Source organism: Meles meles, chromosome 14 (genome assembly GCF_922984935.1).
Source record: "Meles meles chromosome 14, mMelMel3.1 paternal haplotype, whole genome shotgun sequence".
Classification (NCBI taxonomy): Eukaryota; Metazoa; Chordata; class Mammalia; order Carnivora; family Mustelidae; genus Meles; species Meles meles.
In genome coordinates this window covers 10,503,762-10,522,083 of record NC_060079.1, presented here as the reverse complement: position 1 = coordinate 10,522,083, position 18,322 = coordinate 10,503,762, and the positions used below count along the sequence as shown (strand labels likewise).

The 18,322-nt window shown below is 34.9% G+C and overlaps 1 protein-coding gene across 5 annotated transcripts in view; it reads right to left on the bottom strand.

Moving 5' to 3' along the window:
• Window positions 1-18,322, bottom strand: part of PAN3 (poly(A) specific ribonuclease subunit PAN3) — a 132,924-nt gene that overhangs the window by 83,592 nt on the left and 31,010 nt on the right. For 4 of the 5 annotated variants that reach the window (XR_006821489.1, XR_006821488.1, XM_046028244.1 and 1 more), the window contains exon 5: window positions 10,611-10,772. The exons of the other annotated variant lie outside the window; for it this stretch is intronic. Coding sequence is in view for 2 of the 4 variants with exons in the window: in XM_046028244.1 (XP_045884200.1) it covers window positions 10,611-10,772 (162 nt within the window). In the remaining 2 variants the exon portion in view is untranslated. The remainder of the gene's footprint in view (window positions 1-10,610; window positions 10,773-18,322) is intronic. 5 annotated transcript variants of the gene reach the window in all.

Below are 18,322 nucleotides of genomic sequence, written 5' to 3'. Positions count from 1 at the left end.
CCCCAAAAAGTACTCATTAGTCCATCCTTTATGAAGTTTGTCATAACTAGGTAATACCCTAAACACTGTTCTTCAGAGTAGTTTGATAATATGCATCAAAATAAAAAATAAGCTGCCCTAGTATTCCCAACATCTAGGAACTAGAGCTAAGGAGAAAATAATGTATGTAGAAAAAATTAAGTTTTGCAAATATTTTTTAAATTTTTGATTTTTTTTAAAAAGGAAGTGACTAAAATATCTCTTGGTAGGGATTCAGTCATGTGTCATGTGGATTTTGGTACCTATAATAGCGTGTAGCCATTAAAAATCAAATGAACTGGGGCACCTGGGTGGCTCAGTGGTTTAAGCCTCTGCCTTCGGCTCAGGTCATGATCTCAGGGTCCTGGGATCGAGCCCCGCATCGGGCTCTCTGCTCAGTGAGGAGCCTGTTTCTCCCTCTCTCTCTGCCTGCCTCTCTGACTACTTGTGACCTCTCTGTCAAATAAATAAGTAAAATATTAAAAAAAAAATCAAATGAACTGATTTATTTTTATTTACCATAGAAAGAAGTCCAGTGAGTAAAAATAAAATAGAAAATAGGCTACAATACAGCAATTATACTAAATAGCTATTTCTGTAAAATGGTGTACTAATGCCTAAGAGAAAGGGAAGAAGGGGAAAGAGGGAAAATGTGCACACAAGCATATGATATAAAAGGATGTAACTGAAGACGCTCACTAAAATCTTAACAGAGATGTCATCCCTGGGTGGTGAGGAAACTGGAGACATTTTTGCTTCCTTCTTTGTACTTCCCTATAGTATCTGAATTTTTTTCCATTAAGTACATATGCTTTTTACAAAAAAGTTGTAAGAAAGTTTAAGATTTGTTAATCACAAAGCCACTTACACAGTTCCCTTTTCTTTGCCTATCATCATCACTGAACAGCATGGTGTTACACAGAAATTCATGTAAAATATGCAATATTTAAATTGACAACTACAGAATAAAAAAGCAAAATCTGTGTACAGTGGCTAGAACACATTTTCAAACAAAAAAACAGGTGAACTGCTTCTCCTCTTCCACTTGAAAGTTATTTATGTTACCAGTTACCCAACAGCAGTAATCAGTAACAGTCACAGAAGCATTATCACTTAGCTCATTCTCAATATTCCTCTACCTATTTGCATGTCAATTATCTCAAGAAAGCTTAAAAAAAATTACTCTCCCTAAAAAAAGCAAAACTATCCATTCAGGTCAGTTAATGAGTAATCCAGGACAATGAGACCATCACAGCATTCCAAAGAGGCAAGAATTACTATACAGATATAACTATTTTCTGTATCTACGCAGTTTCTAACCACAGCTATATAATAGTAAAACCTATTTGCCACATTGCACAGTAAGAGAGATTTACTTAGAGGCATTCTCTCCAACCAAGAACTCTGCCATATTCCGTTATAAGATTCAAGATATATTAGATTTTTCAAAGATTTTTTCCATAATGATATTTTTTTGACATGAAACTATACCAAAGAAAGTTTTAAGAAACTGCACAAAGCATTAAATTTCAGGACTACCACCAGGCCAAATATTTTTATCGCCAAATAATCACTAATCCAGGTTCATTCTTTCAATTATTTGAATAGCTAATACATAGAAGATACTGTGCGAGGCACTGTGCTAGGCACTGTGGAGAAGTAGCAGCTATAAAACATAGGCACTGTGTTCTAGAAGCTCAGAGATGGGCATTTCACAGATATGATGTACCCTGAACCTAATTCCACAATCCCAAGGGCTCAGAACATCTAGATATCAAAAATTATTAAGTATCTACAGTGTGCCATATACTGTTAACCTTTAAGACAAGTTAGATATGCATTAATTAGAGCAATTAAAGTGCTACGGAAAAGTGAACAAATGCTTAATGCTGACTGATTAGGTCATAAAACTATATGCTCAAAATGAATCCTAAGAGACAAGTTTGTTGAATTAAGACAGAGAAAAGGGCAAAGCAAGCAAAGCAATGTTCAAACACAATGTTCAAAGGAAGAGGCAGAAAGAGCATGGTACTCTTCATGGTACTACAAATAGTTCAGTAGATCTGTAGCAGTTATCAGGAAAGAGATCAATAGGTACACCCTGAATACCTTCCTGAAGGATCTGAATTTTATACTAATGACAAAGGTAAAAAACAAGATCAAATATCAGTCAGGCAGTGGTTTGAAAGTTAAGACCAGAAGAAGGATACCAGATAATAACAGTCTTACAATAATAACAATCCAGATAAGAAATGAAGGTGGGGGCGCCTGGGTGGCTCAGTGGGTTAAGCCGCTGCCTTCGGCTCAGGTCATGATCTCGGGGTCCTGGGATCGAGTCCCGCATCGGGCTCTCTGCTCCGCGGAGAGCCTGCTTCCCTTCCTCTCTCTCTGCCTGCCTCTCTTGTGATTTCTCTCTGTCAAATAAATAAATCTTTAAAAAAAAAAAAAAAAAAAAAAAAAAAAAAAGAAATGAAGGTGGACCTAAATTATAACTCAGTAATATTGAAAGTGAAGACAATTTCAAAGTAGCCCAATCAACAGCACCTGGTGGCCAAATGATGTGACAGAGAAGGAAGATGGAGGAGTCAAGAAAAACTCACAACTGGGTGATACCATAATCACGACAGACAGCAGGCATATACAGACATGTGTGAATAAAACACATTTAAAGAAAAAGATGTGATGTTTGTTTTAGAGAGAATGAATTTTCAAAGTCTTACGCCACATAAATGAAGATGTTCTGAAGAAGTTAGTATTCAGAGCGAATGCGAAGGACGGAGGGGATGATTAAAAAAAAAAAAACAACCAGGTGGTGGGTAATGGGGAGGGCACGTACTGCATGGAGCACTGGGTGTGATGCCAAAACAATGAACACTGTTATGCTGTAAATAAACAAATAAAAATAAATAAATTAAAAAAAAAAAAAACAGAAACAAAAACAAAAAACCCTGAAAGTCAGCTATGGATGGGGAGTAGCTGAAGTAATAAATATCTGCTGAGACCCCCAAGGAACACCGTGTGGAATAAATGAGAAGGGAGTGAAGGACAGAGTTTGAGAGAGTTCCTGAAGTCAAGGCAACAAACAAGAGGTCCTCAAAACAGACTAATAAAGAACAGCCTAAGAGCTAAGTTCACAGAAAGAGGAATGGTCAGCAATGCCAAACCCATTAGAGATCGAATAAGAACTGGTACTTTTGGTACTTAGGTGACCTTATCAAAAAGTTTCAACATAGTGGTGAAAGCGAATGGCCAAACAATGGGAATTGAAGGATGAATTAAAGGGAAAAAAAAGTAACAACAATAAGTAGTAAGCATTTCTCAAATTTTACTGCAATTTCCCAAACATATCGACGCTAGAACATTTCTTCAGATAGCATCCCTTATTCCCAAGGTCCCGGAGCAAAAGAAATTTAAACATTGCATGTTCACAAGCTAGGAGGAAGAAATCACTATTGAGGGACACATTATAAAAAACTGAAAAGGGATAAATAATAAATTGTTAGAGGGAATAAAGACAGGTTCTGAAGCACATAATAAAGGAACAACTGTTTGTCGCAAACAGGAAGAAAAACAGTAAGAAAAGTTATGAATGAAAATGCTGTCCACAGGTTGAAAGTTACCACATGAAGCAATTCATTCTCATGCCCTTTCTCCCTCCAGCGAAGTACACAAGTCATTTACTCAAAAGTGACATGGAAGGGATGAGTAGGTTTGAGGAGTGTTAAAGGCTTAGAATACTAGCTATAAAGGGAGAAAAGAAGTGGGCCTGAGGTCAGAAAGCAGTGCATACATACTAATGCCGTTTTCGCTGCACCACAATTCTAGAACTCTTCAAAGTCCTGAGGAACACTGAGTAGAGGGGTTAAGTTTCAACCTTAAAAAATTCCAAACCATTCCAGTCTAAAGCCCAAACCATCCTATTTCCTAGGGCCTAATGTCTAGAAATCACCTGAATTAACACTAAAAATCAGAAAGTAACTAAAGATTGAGATATATCTGGTGAGTTTCAAAAACCTCCCTGGGATCTTAAAAGCACCAGTAACAAGCAACTAGAATTCACAGGAGAATTTGTGAGTCAAAAGATCTTAATGTGAGCATTCTTCTAATTAAATACTCCTTACAAGAAATGCCATTTAATCAAACCACAGGGCGGGCAAATGCCATCAAACGAGATGTTGACAAGTATGAATCTCCTAATAAAGCCAACAGTCCAACCATTCTCATTCATTTACATCACTCTGGGGGTAAGCTAAAACAACAGTAACACTATTAATTTATGATCTATAACCCATTATTTCCAAATGTCTGAGACAAAATGAACAGAAATTTATTTAACATGTCATTACTTCTAGGCAAATCTTAACCTGCAATACCCTGAGAAGTTCACAAAGCTATGCACTTCCCATCCTTTTATTCCAGCTGACACCTAATTCTTTTTTGGGTGATGGACATTGGGGAGGGTATGTGCTATGGTGAGTACTGTCATATGTGTAAGCCTGATAATTCACAGACTTGTACCCCTGGGGCAAATAATACATTATATGTTAATAAAAATAATTTTTTTAAAAACTTATTTATTTGAGAGAAAGAAAGAAAGAGAGCATTCGTGCAGGGGTAGGAGCAGAGGGAGAAAAAAAGATCCACAAGCAGACTCTCTCCTGAGAGCAGAGGCCAACACAGGGCTTGGTGGAGATCACAGCTCCAGCCAAAATCAAGAGTCGGATGCTTAACTGACTGAACCATTCTGGCACCCCTTAACACTATGTCTTATGGGAAAGGTGAGAGCACACTGTTATGCCTTCCTTTTTTTTTTTTTTAAGATTTTTTTTTTTAATTTAATTGACAGAGATCACAAGTATACAGAGAGGCAGGCAGAGAGAGAGGAGGAAGCATGCTCCCCACTGAGCAGAGAGCCCGATGCGGGCTCGAGCCCAGGACCCTGAGATCATGACCTGCACCGAAAAGTAGAGGCTTAACCCACTGAGCCACCCAGGCACCCCTGTTATGCCTTTAAAAAAAAAAAAAAGACATTTTTAAACAAATTTTGAAAATATTCAAGACAGTTGGCATTAAAATGTGAGCCCCTAAAAGACAATTAATGTTACTGCCTCTTTTTCTCTCTATATATACAATACACACACAATGCCACATACATCTGAATATAACTGATGGCATCCTATGTAAATATAAACAGAGACCGAGTTTAGGAGTGAGATAAGGTGAAACTGACGGAATGAAAATTTATTTAGTATCTACTATGTGCTTGGAAATTTGAATCCTCACAATTCTGTAAGGTAAGTGCTAAAATATTTCAATCCTAAACAATGGTATCTGAACTATATAATCACAGAACAAATCAAAAACTTGGAAACTGACATATAGATTGGTCAGGCAGAGAAATGGATAAACAACCTAGGCAAAGACCAAAGAATGATAAAGAGAATTTACACTTAAGTAAAATAAAGTACTAGTGATAAGGAGTCTCGGGCGACCTTCCACCTACCATCTGCTTGGTGTTTGGGCTAAGATGATGAGAAAAATATAAAATGGAGAAGCCCTGTGACTTAACAACAATGTTAATAAGTAATTAAGACTACTACCAGGATCAGAAGATTAGAAAGTATCAAGAACACTTAAACAATGATAAACTTTTATGAGTTTAAAAAAAAAAAAGAAGATTCTCTAACATGTCAAAAGAAATCACTATCCTCTGTTCTAAATCAGCTGTGATAATAAAACTAAGCAATAGTAATATGGTGGCTATAAATCCCAGAACAATTTTTAAACATAGAAAAGTACTGGAATAAATTACCACAAATTATATACACTGCCTAATAAAAGGAAATTAAACAGTAACATTTAAAGACAAAATACATTAAGGGTACAAAAACAGTAATAAATACATGCTCAGGGCGCCTGCGTGGCTCAGTGGTTAAGCCTCTGCCTTCGGCTTGGGTCATCATCTCAGGGTCCTGGGATCGAGCCCCGCATCGGGCTCTCTGCTCCGTGGGGAGCCTGTTTCTCCCTCTCTCTCTGCCTGCCTCTCTGCCTACCTCCAACCTCTCTCTCTGCCAAATAAATAAATAAAATATTTAAATAAATAAATAAATAAATACATGCTCAGTCGCAAATATTTACAGTCCAATGGGAAAAAGCAAACAGGTAAAGAAACAACATAAAACAATGAAATAACTCTTAACACCAAGTATTACAGAAATAGTTAAAAAAAATATTTCAGGCAAGTATTTACAATGAAGGTAGTATCTGAATTAACTCTTAAATGAAAAGGAGGAAAGTTTTTTTTTTTTAGGCTTGGTTAACAACCATACAAAGATACAAACATACGGAGATCTGACAATGTATTTCATATTATATGAGGTATGAAAGATTCTATTTGATTAGAATTTAGTATGTATGAACAGTTAAGACAGATAGCCCTAGATAAGTAAAACAGACCTAAAGGGATTTGACAAAAATTATACAGAAGATACCCTTAGGGTAGAAACTATGTCAGTAGTGTTAGAAAAGGAAAGAAGAGAAAGATACTGCAGAATTTTAAAGAATAGGGATTAGAGGCAGACAACATAGTAGGAAAATCTCAGAATTTAGAATTTAGAATTTAGAATTAAACAGAGCTGGGCTAGAATCCTAGCTTTATCGCTTATTAACAATAAGGTCTGTGCCACCTGGCTGGCTCAGTCAGTGGAGCATGTTGACTCTTGACCTCAGGGTTATGAGTCTGAGCCCCACACTCGGTGTAGACATTACCTTAAAAATAAAATCTTAAAAAAAAAAATAAAGCTTTTCTAAATTACAACTTATGTTATTTGTCAAGTGGATAATATGTCATTATTGTGGCAAAGCCTTAACATGATGGCAAATAAACGGTCCAATGTACTATCTTTCAATTAGTCAAAACTTCAGTAGTTTCCTTCTTATAATAAATGGTAGAATGTGAGATGACAGGAGAGAAATTAAGATATGTAAGCCTCAGTGACTGGACTGGGAAGATGATAAAGTCTTTAAAGAAGAACTACAAAACAAACTGCAGATTTTGAAAATGGAAAAATGCCTAAGTTTTAGACAAGCCAAATTTGCAGTGACAGTGGGATACATATCAACATGCAAAGATATCAAAAAGCACAAAAAAATATGAGTCTTGAACTCAGAAGACAATCCTAATAGAAATACAATTTTAGGTCTTAGGCATACAAGGGAAAGCAAAGAATGAGTGAGCTAAGAACAGGAGCTCACGAGGAGCTAGGGGTAAAACAAAAAGTCAAGACTGAAAAAAGGAAAGTTTCAAAAACAGTGAGGTGGCCAGCAGTTTTAAGCATTGGATAAAACACTCTATTTGGTAACTAAGGAGCTCTCTGACAAATTTTGAGAGCAATTTCAGCAAAAAAAATTTTTTAACATTTTTATGTATTTATTTGAGAAAGAAAGAAGAGAGAATGAGCAGGGTGGGAGGAGGGCAGAGAGAGAGGGAGGAGAAGCAGGCTCCCTGCTGAGCAAGGAGCCCTATATGGGGCTTGATCCCAGGACCCCGAGATCATGACCGTAGCCAAAGGTAGATCCTTAACTGACCGTTACCCAGGTGTCCCAATTTTAGCAAAATTTTGATGACACCAAACTGCAGACACTGAAGGCATAAATGGGTGGTAAAGAAATCAGAGAAAAGAAAGAATCTATTCCAAGGGTCCTCAAATGGGAACTCCACAAAGAGAATAATGGAAACCAGATGAACATTATCAATATTTCAAAGAGCCATATGAAAAATAAATTTAGCCTTCACCACACTATGAAAAACTAAGGAAAATAATAAATACCTTTGATTCTTTAATTAGCACATTTTACATATATACACATGTATTTTTATATGTATGTTTTAAATGAAAGCATGAATCACTGTCTTATAAATGTGTAAACAGGCTCTCTCATATGAGATCCTTAATAGAAAATAAAAATATATATGTATTAGTACTAAAAGAGGATCATGGAGCTCTTGAAAGAAATCCAACACTGAAGAGAATAAATGCAATTATGAATGATTCATGTGGAAACCTGAGAAATGTTTCTGTTGCTTATTTTGGTATAAGGGTTTTGTTGGTTATCTTTTGTTTTCAAAAGTCGAAAAAACTTCTAAAGATGTTAGCTTAACACTAAGAAATCAATGTAAAGAAATGTTTCCAGTTCCAGAAGGAAAGGTAATTAAAGGTCACTGACACTCAGATGGAATCACGAGGAAAAAGGACTGACCTTACCAATCCTTCTGTTATGCATAAGTTACAATCCATGGATAGAAAATATGTATGCGCACTCATCCAAAAACAAGTTGCCCTACAGAAGTTTGGTTAATGAGTTAGATAATTAAGCTAACCACAGCTGTAGTTCAATAGAGGGTATATCACATAAAGATTAAGAGAATTTAAAGTCCGACAAACATGGGTTAAAATGTCTGCTCCTCTATTTACTACTACTATTTAACCTTAATGTTACTTAGCTTCTCTGAAGATGTTTCTTCATTTAATAGTAATATTCCTCTCATAAGCTATTAGAAAGACCAAAAGAGACAATATATGTAAAGAGCTTAGCACAGTGCCTGGCATAAGGTAACCATTTAAGAAACATAGCTATAATTACTAAAACAAAGTACAAATAAACATTTCTCTGACCTTAGGATTGAGAAAGCCTAAGATTTAAAAGAAAGGAAACAAATGAAACAGGAAAGATTAATAGATCTGGCTACTCATATTTTTTTACTCTATAAAATTTTTGTGGACAAGTATGTTAAAAAGCGTCATACAAAATCAAAAAAATAAAGGTAAAGACTTGATTCACACGAATTAGTTTCCTTACACATCAAAAAGATAAAAACCCCAGTTTAAGAAAAAGGTACTGACATACTCCTTGCACTGCATAAACAACACCAGGTATCCACAGTCTAGGAATCCACAAACATAGTAATGGACACCAGATGGGCATTTTTCAGTACTTCAACATGTGACTGATATTGCAAGGTGATACTGTCCTTCCAATATCAGACCAAGCTACTACAGCATTCCTCATGTCCTTAAAGGAAAAGAACTAGCTGAAGTATAAAATAATAGTAGTAGTTGAAATAGGAGACTCAGATAACAAATTGAATCGTTTGTACATTGAAAAGCTTATCTATTATAACCTGTTTTAATTAAAAATAAAACAATTTCTAGCATACATTCTTACAGTAACGTAACGATTTTTCAAGCTGTGCTACACACTACACAGAGGTACCTCAAAAGCTGACAGTAGGATAAGACGGGCAACTGTGGAAAGGCCAAGTGGATACACCCGTGCATTTATCACTGTTTTACCCCACAGCCTACAAGCACTTCCAGTTCCACTTTTAACAGTTCTTATACAGTTAAGGCCCCATTTATTCTGATTTTTTAAAACTGAAAAATAATTCTAACAATCCATCAAATCTCTCTCCTACCAATCTAAAAAGACAAAAATTCACTGCTATTCATAATTGACATAGTCAAAACTTTCCAATGAAATTTTAAGTGTATCGTGATGTGGACCCCTCTCGCTGCCCCCAGGCTTCCCTTACCTTTAGAAAATACTATGAAAATTTCATTTTCATTTGGGACAGAAACTACATTTTGCAATATTTGTGGACTAATTCCTTTATTTTTGTGCCCAAGGCAATAAAGATATTGCTATGGTATTAATACTGAACAGACCAAAATATTGTGGAACCTCTTCATAACACAAGGCTGGTGACAGAAATATAACCAAGTTGGTAACTTTGTTATAGCTTTTCTCTGTGTGGTACATGTGTGTGGGATTACAGATGTTTGGCTAGCAATATACATTAAAAATACCCATGTATTCAGAACATTTGGGAAGAAAAAATATTCTGCTTACATCTAAACTGAAATTTGGGTTAAGAGCTATATTATACCATTACCAATTTTTTAAAATGAGAATAATTATACTCCAAATTAAAACTGAATCTAATTCAAATTATTTCATAGGTACTTCAGAATTTTATTCAAAAGCTAGTTTTTGAGTTACAAAATCCATTTTCATTATTCAGTATTGATAAGGGAGAGTCAAAAACTAAAATGTACGTGCCTATGACAACGTAATATTGAAGCTTGTTTTAGAGCCAATACTTAACAAGTTTGTTTACATGTAATTTTTATTTAGTAAAAATGTACAAAAAGTAAACATATGAAGCTTCCTGTTATTCAGAGTATAAATGAGGTTTCCCATAATAAATTTTATGATTTTTTAATACAGTACCCTGAATAACTTTGTGTATTAAAAATAACTGACCTCATATCTGTTAACAAAATCCAAAAGAGAAAAACTAAATTGAGTACACTTTTAGGAAAGTGAACTATAAGCAGAGAAAGTTCAAAAAGTCACCAAAGTCATTTAGTTGGTTAAAAAGCCACTAACCTTCCTTTGATTAAAAAAAAAAAAACAAAAAAAACCTAAAGATATCAACTAAACCATTCAATCTCACACCCACCATCCCACCCAGACACAGAAAGCAACCAAGATATTCACTTTCAAAAAATGTCTAATAAAATTATTTTTACCTGTAAATTGTTTTCTGTGACTCTGTTCCACCAAACCATATTGATGGGTACTCCTGATTTACACCTGTCAGCAAGGCAGCCAATAGGGTTCTTTGCTTTTCGTGCCTTTGATCCCATCGGAACTAGCCTCTCCTCCAGCATCCCCAGGCGATACTTCCTTGGCTAGGAAAAAGAAGGAAAGAAACCAGGCCACTCCTAACATCCCCCACACTAATCTAAACTAACATAACTAACATATAGATGATATCAGGGATGGTGGAATAGGAAACAAGTAAAATTTCTAAGACACTCCCTCTAATGTCCTTATCACCACCCACCATTTCCCAACCCCCGCCCTCAATACATACCTCCAAAATAACCCACAGTCCTAACAGGCTGAACAACATATAGGTAAAAAGCAACAGATGTTTTAGAAGTATACATTATAATTTGATTTTATAAAACCTTGATGAATAGAAATTAACTTATCAGCAAAGTTAAATGCCTTGCAAAATTTTTTCCACTGGCACTTACCTATTCTCACTGCAATATGAAGAAATGCTTCAAACGGCACCAAATACAGGTAAAAAAAATTCTCCAAACTATGTCTTTTTCTGTTCCCATTTTGCTATCTTATTTCCTGCTAAGGAACTACCTCCACTTAAAAGAAGCAGTTAATTCCTAAGGAATGGATTTTTAAAATTTTTTTAAATTCTATGCACATCAGGCAAAAGTACAAGTCACTATGTCTTAAGTGGGCCTTCAACTTAAGGTATTAAATGAAATAAGCTCAAATTCTGAAAAAAAAAAAAAACAAAACAACAACACAACTTTCATGGGTGTTTTAAGTATACCAGTAATGTACACAGACTGATATTAAATAGCTTGTCCAATAAAAGCATGAACTCATTGGCAAACATAATAAAGTTAGTAAACAATCTTAGTAGTGGTTGGCAGGGCTTTCTTATATGTGAACATTAATGATAGTTTCCACCACCTTACCTCTCTAATTTATAGCAAATTTGCAGTAAATTATATCTTTATAGGAATTTATATATATATTTTTCCCTTTAAGGAATGCTAATCATTCTTGGGAAGACAGTTTAAGACCTGAAATAACTTATGTTTTCTCACTATTCTGTCATAAGTCTGCTAAAGCAAATAGTTAAAATTAACTTTCTTCAAAAAATTAACCAGACAAACATATGAAATACATAAAATATAATTTTGACCAGTAGAGACAACTAATTTGAAGAAAACACTTGATTTCTAAATTTCAAAATGACCTTGCAAATAATGCCTTTGAAATCATTCTATGCAAAGTAGACACTAACTACAGAAATGGGCCTCTGCTAGTAGTTTTTGACTTAAGAGGAAAAAAAAATTAAACTTGCATAAGAAAGGTAACTAAACTACCTACCATCCCAATAATTATAGCAGTGGATAAAGTTCTATGAGGCTAAAATATTTCCATCTCCAGGCACTCTCGTACCAAATTCAAGTACTCTTTATGTCTACATCACAAGCAACTTTTGTGGATGAAAATAAATATGTACCCATCAGAACAATATTATAAATGAAAGAATTTTAAAGCAAGTTATTTCTAGTAATATAGCTCACAACTACAAGGCTTTGATACACAGCAAAAATACTACACCTTTATTAAACTTTCACTAATTTAAATTTCATATTTTAGAAAATGTCTGGGCTAAAGAATATCTTAACTATTAGAAAAGTTCCAACACTTCAAAGAGTATTTATTTAAACAAAATAACCTATCAAATAGGATTACTACAAGGGCACCTAAATTTCAGTCATATATTTGAAAGCAAGTAGATTATTGCGTTAAATGGTCTTCTGTTATTCAGATCCTTCACAAATGCAGACCTGCTTTGAGCTGGTTATTCCAACAGCACAATTTATCTTCTTACAGCAGTGCACTAAGCAATGTAGAAAAAAGTATTTAAATAAATCCACTGTAGCATTCTCCCTCCCCCCAAACAGCTCATTTTTTCAAAGAAGAATTCACTACTCTCTCTCCACCCCAACCCTGAAACCCCCCCCCCAAAAAAAATGCCTTCCCTCGTAGGTGGAAGAGATCCCCAAACATGTGCCATTATAGATTTAACTTTCTTCAATAACTAGCCAGAGATTAAAATCTAGTCCACAAGTACAACCTTCTATGTGATACTGAATGAAAAGACCTAAGACATCAATACCATTTAAATTAACATCATAAGCACTGGAAGGCAAAATGACATCTGAAAAGGGATAGCAGCAATAGAAAGCATGAAGGTGAGGCAAAAAGATTACATATTACTGCATGAGACATAAATTAGAGTAAAATCTCAACTGTAAACTAATTTCCAAACTACCCTATTATTTATCCCTTTAAGAAAAAAAAAGTATGTTCAACTAAACATCTAAGAGACTACTTTGTATCAGGAATTGTTCTAAGTACATTAAATAAAACACACACCTTTCCCTCAAAGAGAATATAATGTAGTAGGAAACAAAGTCATGCAAACAGAACACACTGTGATCTAAAGAATGCATATATAATTAAGGTACCACAGGGCAGAGATAAAGAGTTCACAGAGAAGGAGAACGCAACTCTGAAGAAGGAGTAAGTGCACCTAGATGGAGGAGGCAGGTGGGAGAGGTACTGTAGGCTCGGAAAAACATGTATGTAGAGGCACTGTGGTGTTAGGCGAAAACCCCAAGTATTTAGTCGGCCCTTTAGAGAGGGCTACCCTTGAAGAGCAAAAAGACAAGTCTTCAAAGCAATGAAAAAACTGTTCTATAGCTTATACCAAGGACTTCAGACTTCATTCCATGGGCAATTAGACTTCATTCCATGAGCAATGGGGAACTCTTAAAAGCTTCTGAATGAAAATTAAAGTGGAAACAGGCAGACAAATTTGTGGACTCTGACAGTAATCCAGGTTAGAGTTTCTCAATTCTACAAGCACTACAGACTTTCGATAATTCTTTGTCATGGAGGCAATTCTGTGCACTGTAGCATGTTTGGCAGCATCCCTGACCTTTAACCTCTAGATGCTAGTAGCACCACATTCCCAGATGTGACGACCAAATACATCTTCAATATCATAGGGAAACAAAACTGCCCCCATTTCAGAATCACTGGTGTAGGTGGAGGATGTGAACTCAAGGGAACTGAAATGGGAATAGACCTAATAAAGCCTGGTTGGGGAGAGAACTGCTAGGTCAATAACAACTATAGGTGATTGAAAGTGGGGGCTAAGGAAATCAGAGAAGTCAAATAGAAGATGAAGAAATAAAAGGGACAAACAAAATTTTATGGAAAATGTTTGTTCACCCCTAAAGTTATTACTCTAAAATTCTTGAATCTTTAAGATCCAAACCCAGAGCAAACAAAAGCAACATCCCTCTTCCCTTTTCCTTAGCTTCTAGTAATCCTTTCCTAGACCAATCTTGAGAATGTGAGAGTTAAACAGGTATGTCCTCTTGTCGATCCTCTATTCTTGATAGCCTTGCCCCTCTATAGAATTCCACTTATGGAATGCAAGCATTTGTAAATGTCCTGTCCTATCGGTAAATAACCAGCTTTTGTACCCCACCACCTAGTAAGTCAATATTGTACATCAAAATTCCCAATCTCTTTTTGTTCCTGTAGAAAATATACAGCAGGGCCTGAAACTGTTCCTCCCTATCTCCGCATTCCTCCCCTCTAGTTACACAATTTTTACTTTAAGTCTCAAGATTTACTCTAAGAGTGAATTTTTATCATTCTTCACAAAATCTAAATAAACAGTACCGTAAGACAGAAGATGAAAATAGTTTTACCCTTTATACTGAGCATTTAAAAAATAAAACAACAGGCTAGATCTGAACAAAAGTATTCAAGGATCCTTCTGTATTTAAACTATAATGAACCTATGAATCTTCTTGAGATGTTACTAAAATAAAGATTCTGATTCAGTGGGTCTAGAGTGAAGCCTGACACTCTACATTTCTAAAAGGCTCTCAAGACTGCTAGTACTGCTTATCTGGTGACCATACTTTGAGTAGTGAAGTTCCAGAGAATGTCACAGAAATAACCTAGATAAGAAACAACTACTGCTCCAGACAGAAACTGAAGTCACTCCCTGGAATTAAAAGAGAGAAATTCAATAGTTCAACATCCCAAATCCATGAAGCGTGACCCAGATACTTAGAGCCTTCAAGACCATTACTCATGCAGCCCCCAGAGCCCTGGCTCTTCAAAATTTCTTGCCCTGGTTCATAAAAGCCATTTCCAATGGTTTAGGTCTAAAGGAAGTCCACCTTCATTCCTTACAACTGAGGTAAGTCTCTATGTCGGAAAAAAGAACAAACAATAAAAGCTAATTTTTAGGACTGTTTGAGTTCAAAACTCTAAATGTATACACATTTTTTCACATATTCATTCAGTCAACATTTCAGCATATGATTCTATGCCCTTCTTCCTAGAAATACAAAGTTAAGATACTCTTCTCCTGAAATTTCAGTCAAGCCAAAGAAAAATCTATAAATACCATGCTTGTAATAGAAAATGTAGTTAAAGCTACCAAGTAACAGACCAATTTTTCAGTGCACAATTCTTCTGGTACAACTGCAAAACAACATTTCATATTACCAGCCATATGTAGTTGTATGTCATCTAATTAGTAATAAACTAGAAATCAAATTGTTATCTTAGTACAAAAGGTTTCCAATACCCTGAAATTTAAAAACTCTTTTTGGACATCAAAAACACAATTGTGCTTTCACCCTTTATACTCTGAAACAATGAATGATGATTTAAAGTTACTGTGAATGACATTTTTGGATGATTTTCATTTTATTAGTCAAACTGCTCCATATACTTAAAAACAGTGGTATATACATATGAATTATCTTCTTTCAGATAACGCTTAATAGTTACATAAATTCATTACCTTTTGCTATAGTAACTCAGCAACCCACCTCCTGCCACTCTTGATGGTCTTAGGTCCACTAATAGAAACCTCTAATCTACAATCTACTACATACTCATTTGAAAATAAACCTGCATTTCTTTTATAACCTCTTCTAACTCACAATGGTCTTCCCTCAATTAATTAAGTGCCTTGGCATTTTAGCATATTTATAATTATGAGAACTAAATATGTGACTGTAATTCCATTAATTCAGTGGTTAATCTAAAGTCACTGGGAAAAAACAGACACCAAACAATAAAACCACTTGAATTTTTAAATCAAATAGATTAATTTTCATATAAATCATATAATTTTCATATAATAGGGAACTTTACCTCTACCTAATTTGTTACCTGGATCTTAAAGGCTCCTACACCTAACTAATTTAAAATAGTAAATCCAGACCTACAAGTCACTATAGTGTGAGCTCCAATCATTTTCTCCATAGGTAAAAGACTTAAAAAGTCAGAAACAGAGCAAGCCAGCTGCAAAAATTATATTGTATTTTATCTTGTCAATTAATTATTAATTATGGGCTTTTTGTGAAAACATATTAGACTCCTTAAGTTTTCATTGTTCAAATAAAAACAAGAGTAGGATGCAACAGACAAGTCAGTCTATCGGGAAACAGGTTCACTGTTAAGACTCCGGCAGGTAAACATCTGTAAATGAAAAAGAACTTTTAATTTGTGGAATCAATGTACAGGATGACAGGATGAAAACAGAAGATGCTGCTAAGTAAAAATTGATCTAAATGATATCAAATAAAGCAAAAAAGGATTAACATACACATGCAAACACATTTTTAAGCTCTACTATGAATCAGTCCCCCAATATTATCTGCATAAATTTAAGAAAGCCTACAAAGCAATCATTACTTTTGTCCTTAAAACCTCAATATTACAATGGAGTTCTACTCCAACAAAATCAAGATCAGTTGGAAAACTCTTGCTAAGCAAGGCCATATTGAATTTCGAAAGAACTAGAACACCAAACTGCAACTTCTTTCATTCTTTTGCTTTAGAATGGAACTAGAATATAAAATGTAGATAAATAAAATACCATGACAAAAAGTTATTTTAAGTGAACGTGAGTAAAGGTGTTTTTTTAAGTCACGAACCTTATTTCCACAACAAATGATCAACTGTAATAATTTTAAATTTTTATAATGTGTTTCAGTACCTTATCAAAACCAAAGATCGTGCTAAAATGCCTATTCGCTTGTTAGCAAAAGGTTCCCTTTTTATGTATTTATATGTGTACCCTTGGTTAAATTCAATCTTAAAATGTAAGAGAGGATCTTCAGATCTGCTAAATAATATATATACTTGGTATTACTATTATACTCTAATATATCCTGCTATAATTGAACTTAAAGTAAGGTAGTGGTTAATCAAAAGTAAATCTCACACACATTCAGAAACAGATAAACACATTTTAAAACTGCAGAATCATAAGCAGTAGAAGACTGGAACTACCATTTAATAAGCACAGGCACTATGCCAAGCACTTTTATACCCCTTATGGTATTAATCATCATAATTCTGTGAGACTGGCACAATTGTAGAACCAACTTTAAGGATGAGAAAAGTGAGGCTTAGAAGAAGTTAAAATAACTTGCCTATAATCTCACAACTAATACAACGTCAGGCCCTGGAGTTTGTACTCTTACATGATACTCTGCCTCCAATCTGAAGAAAGCTGTTCCATATTCTATAGCATTCCTAAACATATTTCACTCTTACATTATACTAGCTAATCCTAAAATGACCAAATACCAATTTCTAAATGAAGCAATCTCTCTTTGAATCTAACTGGCATAGATGGTTATCAATAAGAAACAAGAGCTACAGAGGCTCCATTCAAAGAAATAAAATTAAGCAGCTCCCTGTCCCCATTTTCAAAATGTATGGAAAAAAAAATACTGGGAATTAAACAGAGTTGGAGAAATTACACATTTGGGTTAAATTTAGCTAAAACTTCAGCTAGCATGTTTGTGATAAGAATTCTAAACTCACCTTTACTAATTCATTACTGACTCCTACTTCGTAGGAAAACAGAGATAGCCACCAGTAATGCCAAGCTATTAAAATCAGCTACTCCACTTTGTAAATACAATGATCAGAGAAAAGTAAAAAGCCAACCACACAATCTCTGAGTGAGCTACTAGTTCCTAAATCCAAGTAGCATATGCACCATGGTTTTATCAAGCTGTCATTATTAGGTAAGCCAAAATGCCCAAAGCTAAAACAAAATAAGGACTACACAATGACATATTGTACAGAAAAGGCATGCTGCTTCATTCAGTTCACACGTTTAAATACGGTTAAGTGTCAAACACCAAACCACCACACATCTCTTAAAAAAAAAACAACAAAACAACCCTCTAAAACAAAGATCTGCCATGAGATCTTTTATACTCAGTCAATAGAACAAATTCCTTACAATTATAAATTTGAAGATTCTTTCTTGACTCAAGAAAAGCCAAGTGGTCACTGCACACAAAGTACCAATTAAACTAAAATACACAAAGTAGTAGAAAGTTGAACTCCTGATTTGTTACAACAAAATTTAATCTGTTCTTTCCAAAGCATATCTTTATCTCAACACAATCTTGGAAATCTTGGAGTACTTTTTATTTAGTAGGAAAACAACATTAACTCTTTCAAAGTTGAGCCCTTTTCTCTAGGAGCTATCATATTTCTAAACAAGTCCGAACCTAATGTTACTTGCCCAGCATTTCAAAGAAAAGAAAAGATTAAGATTGAGGTA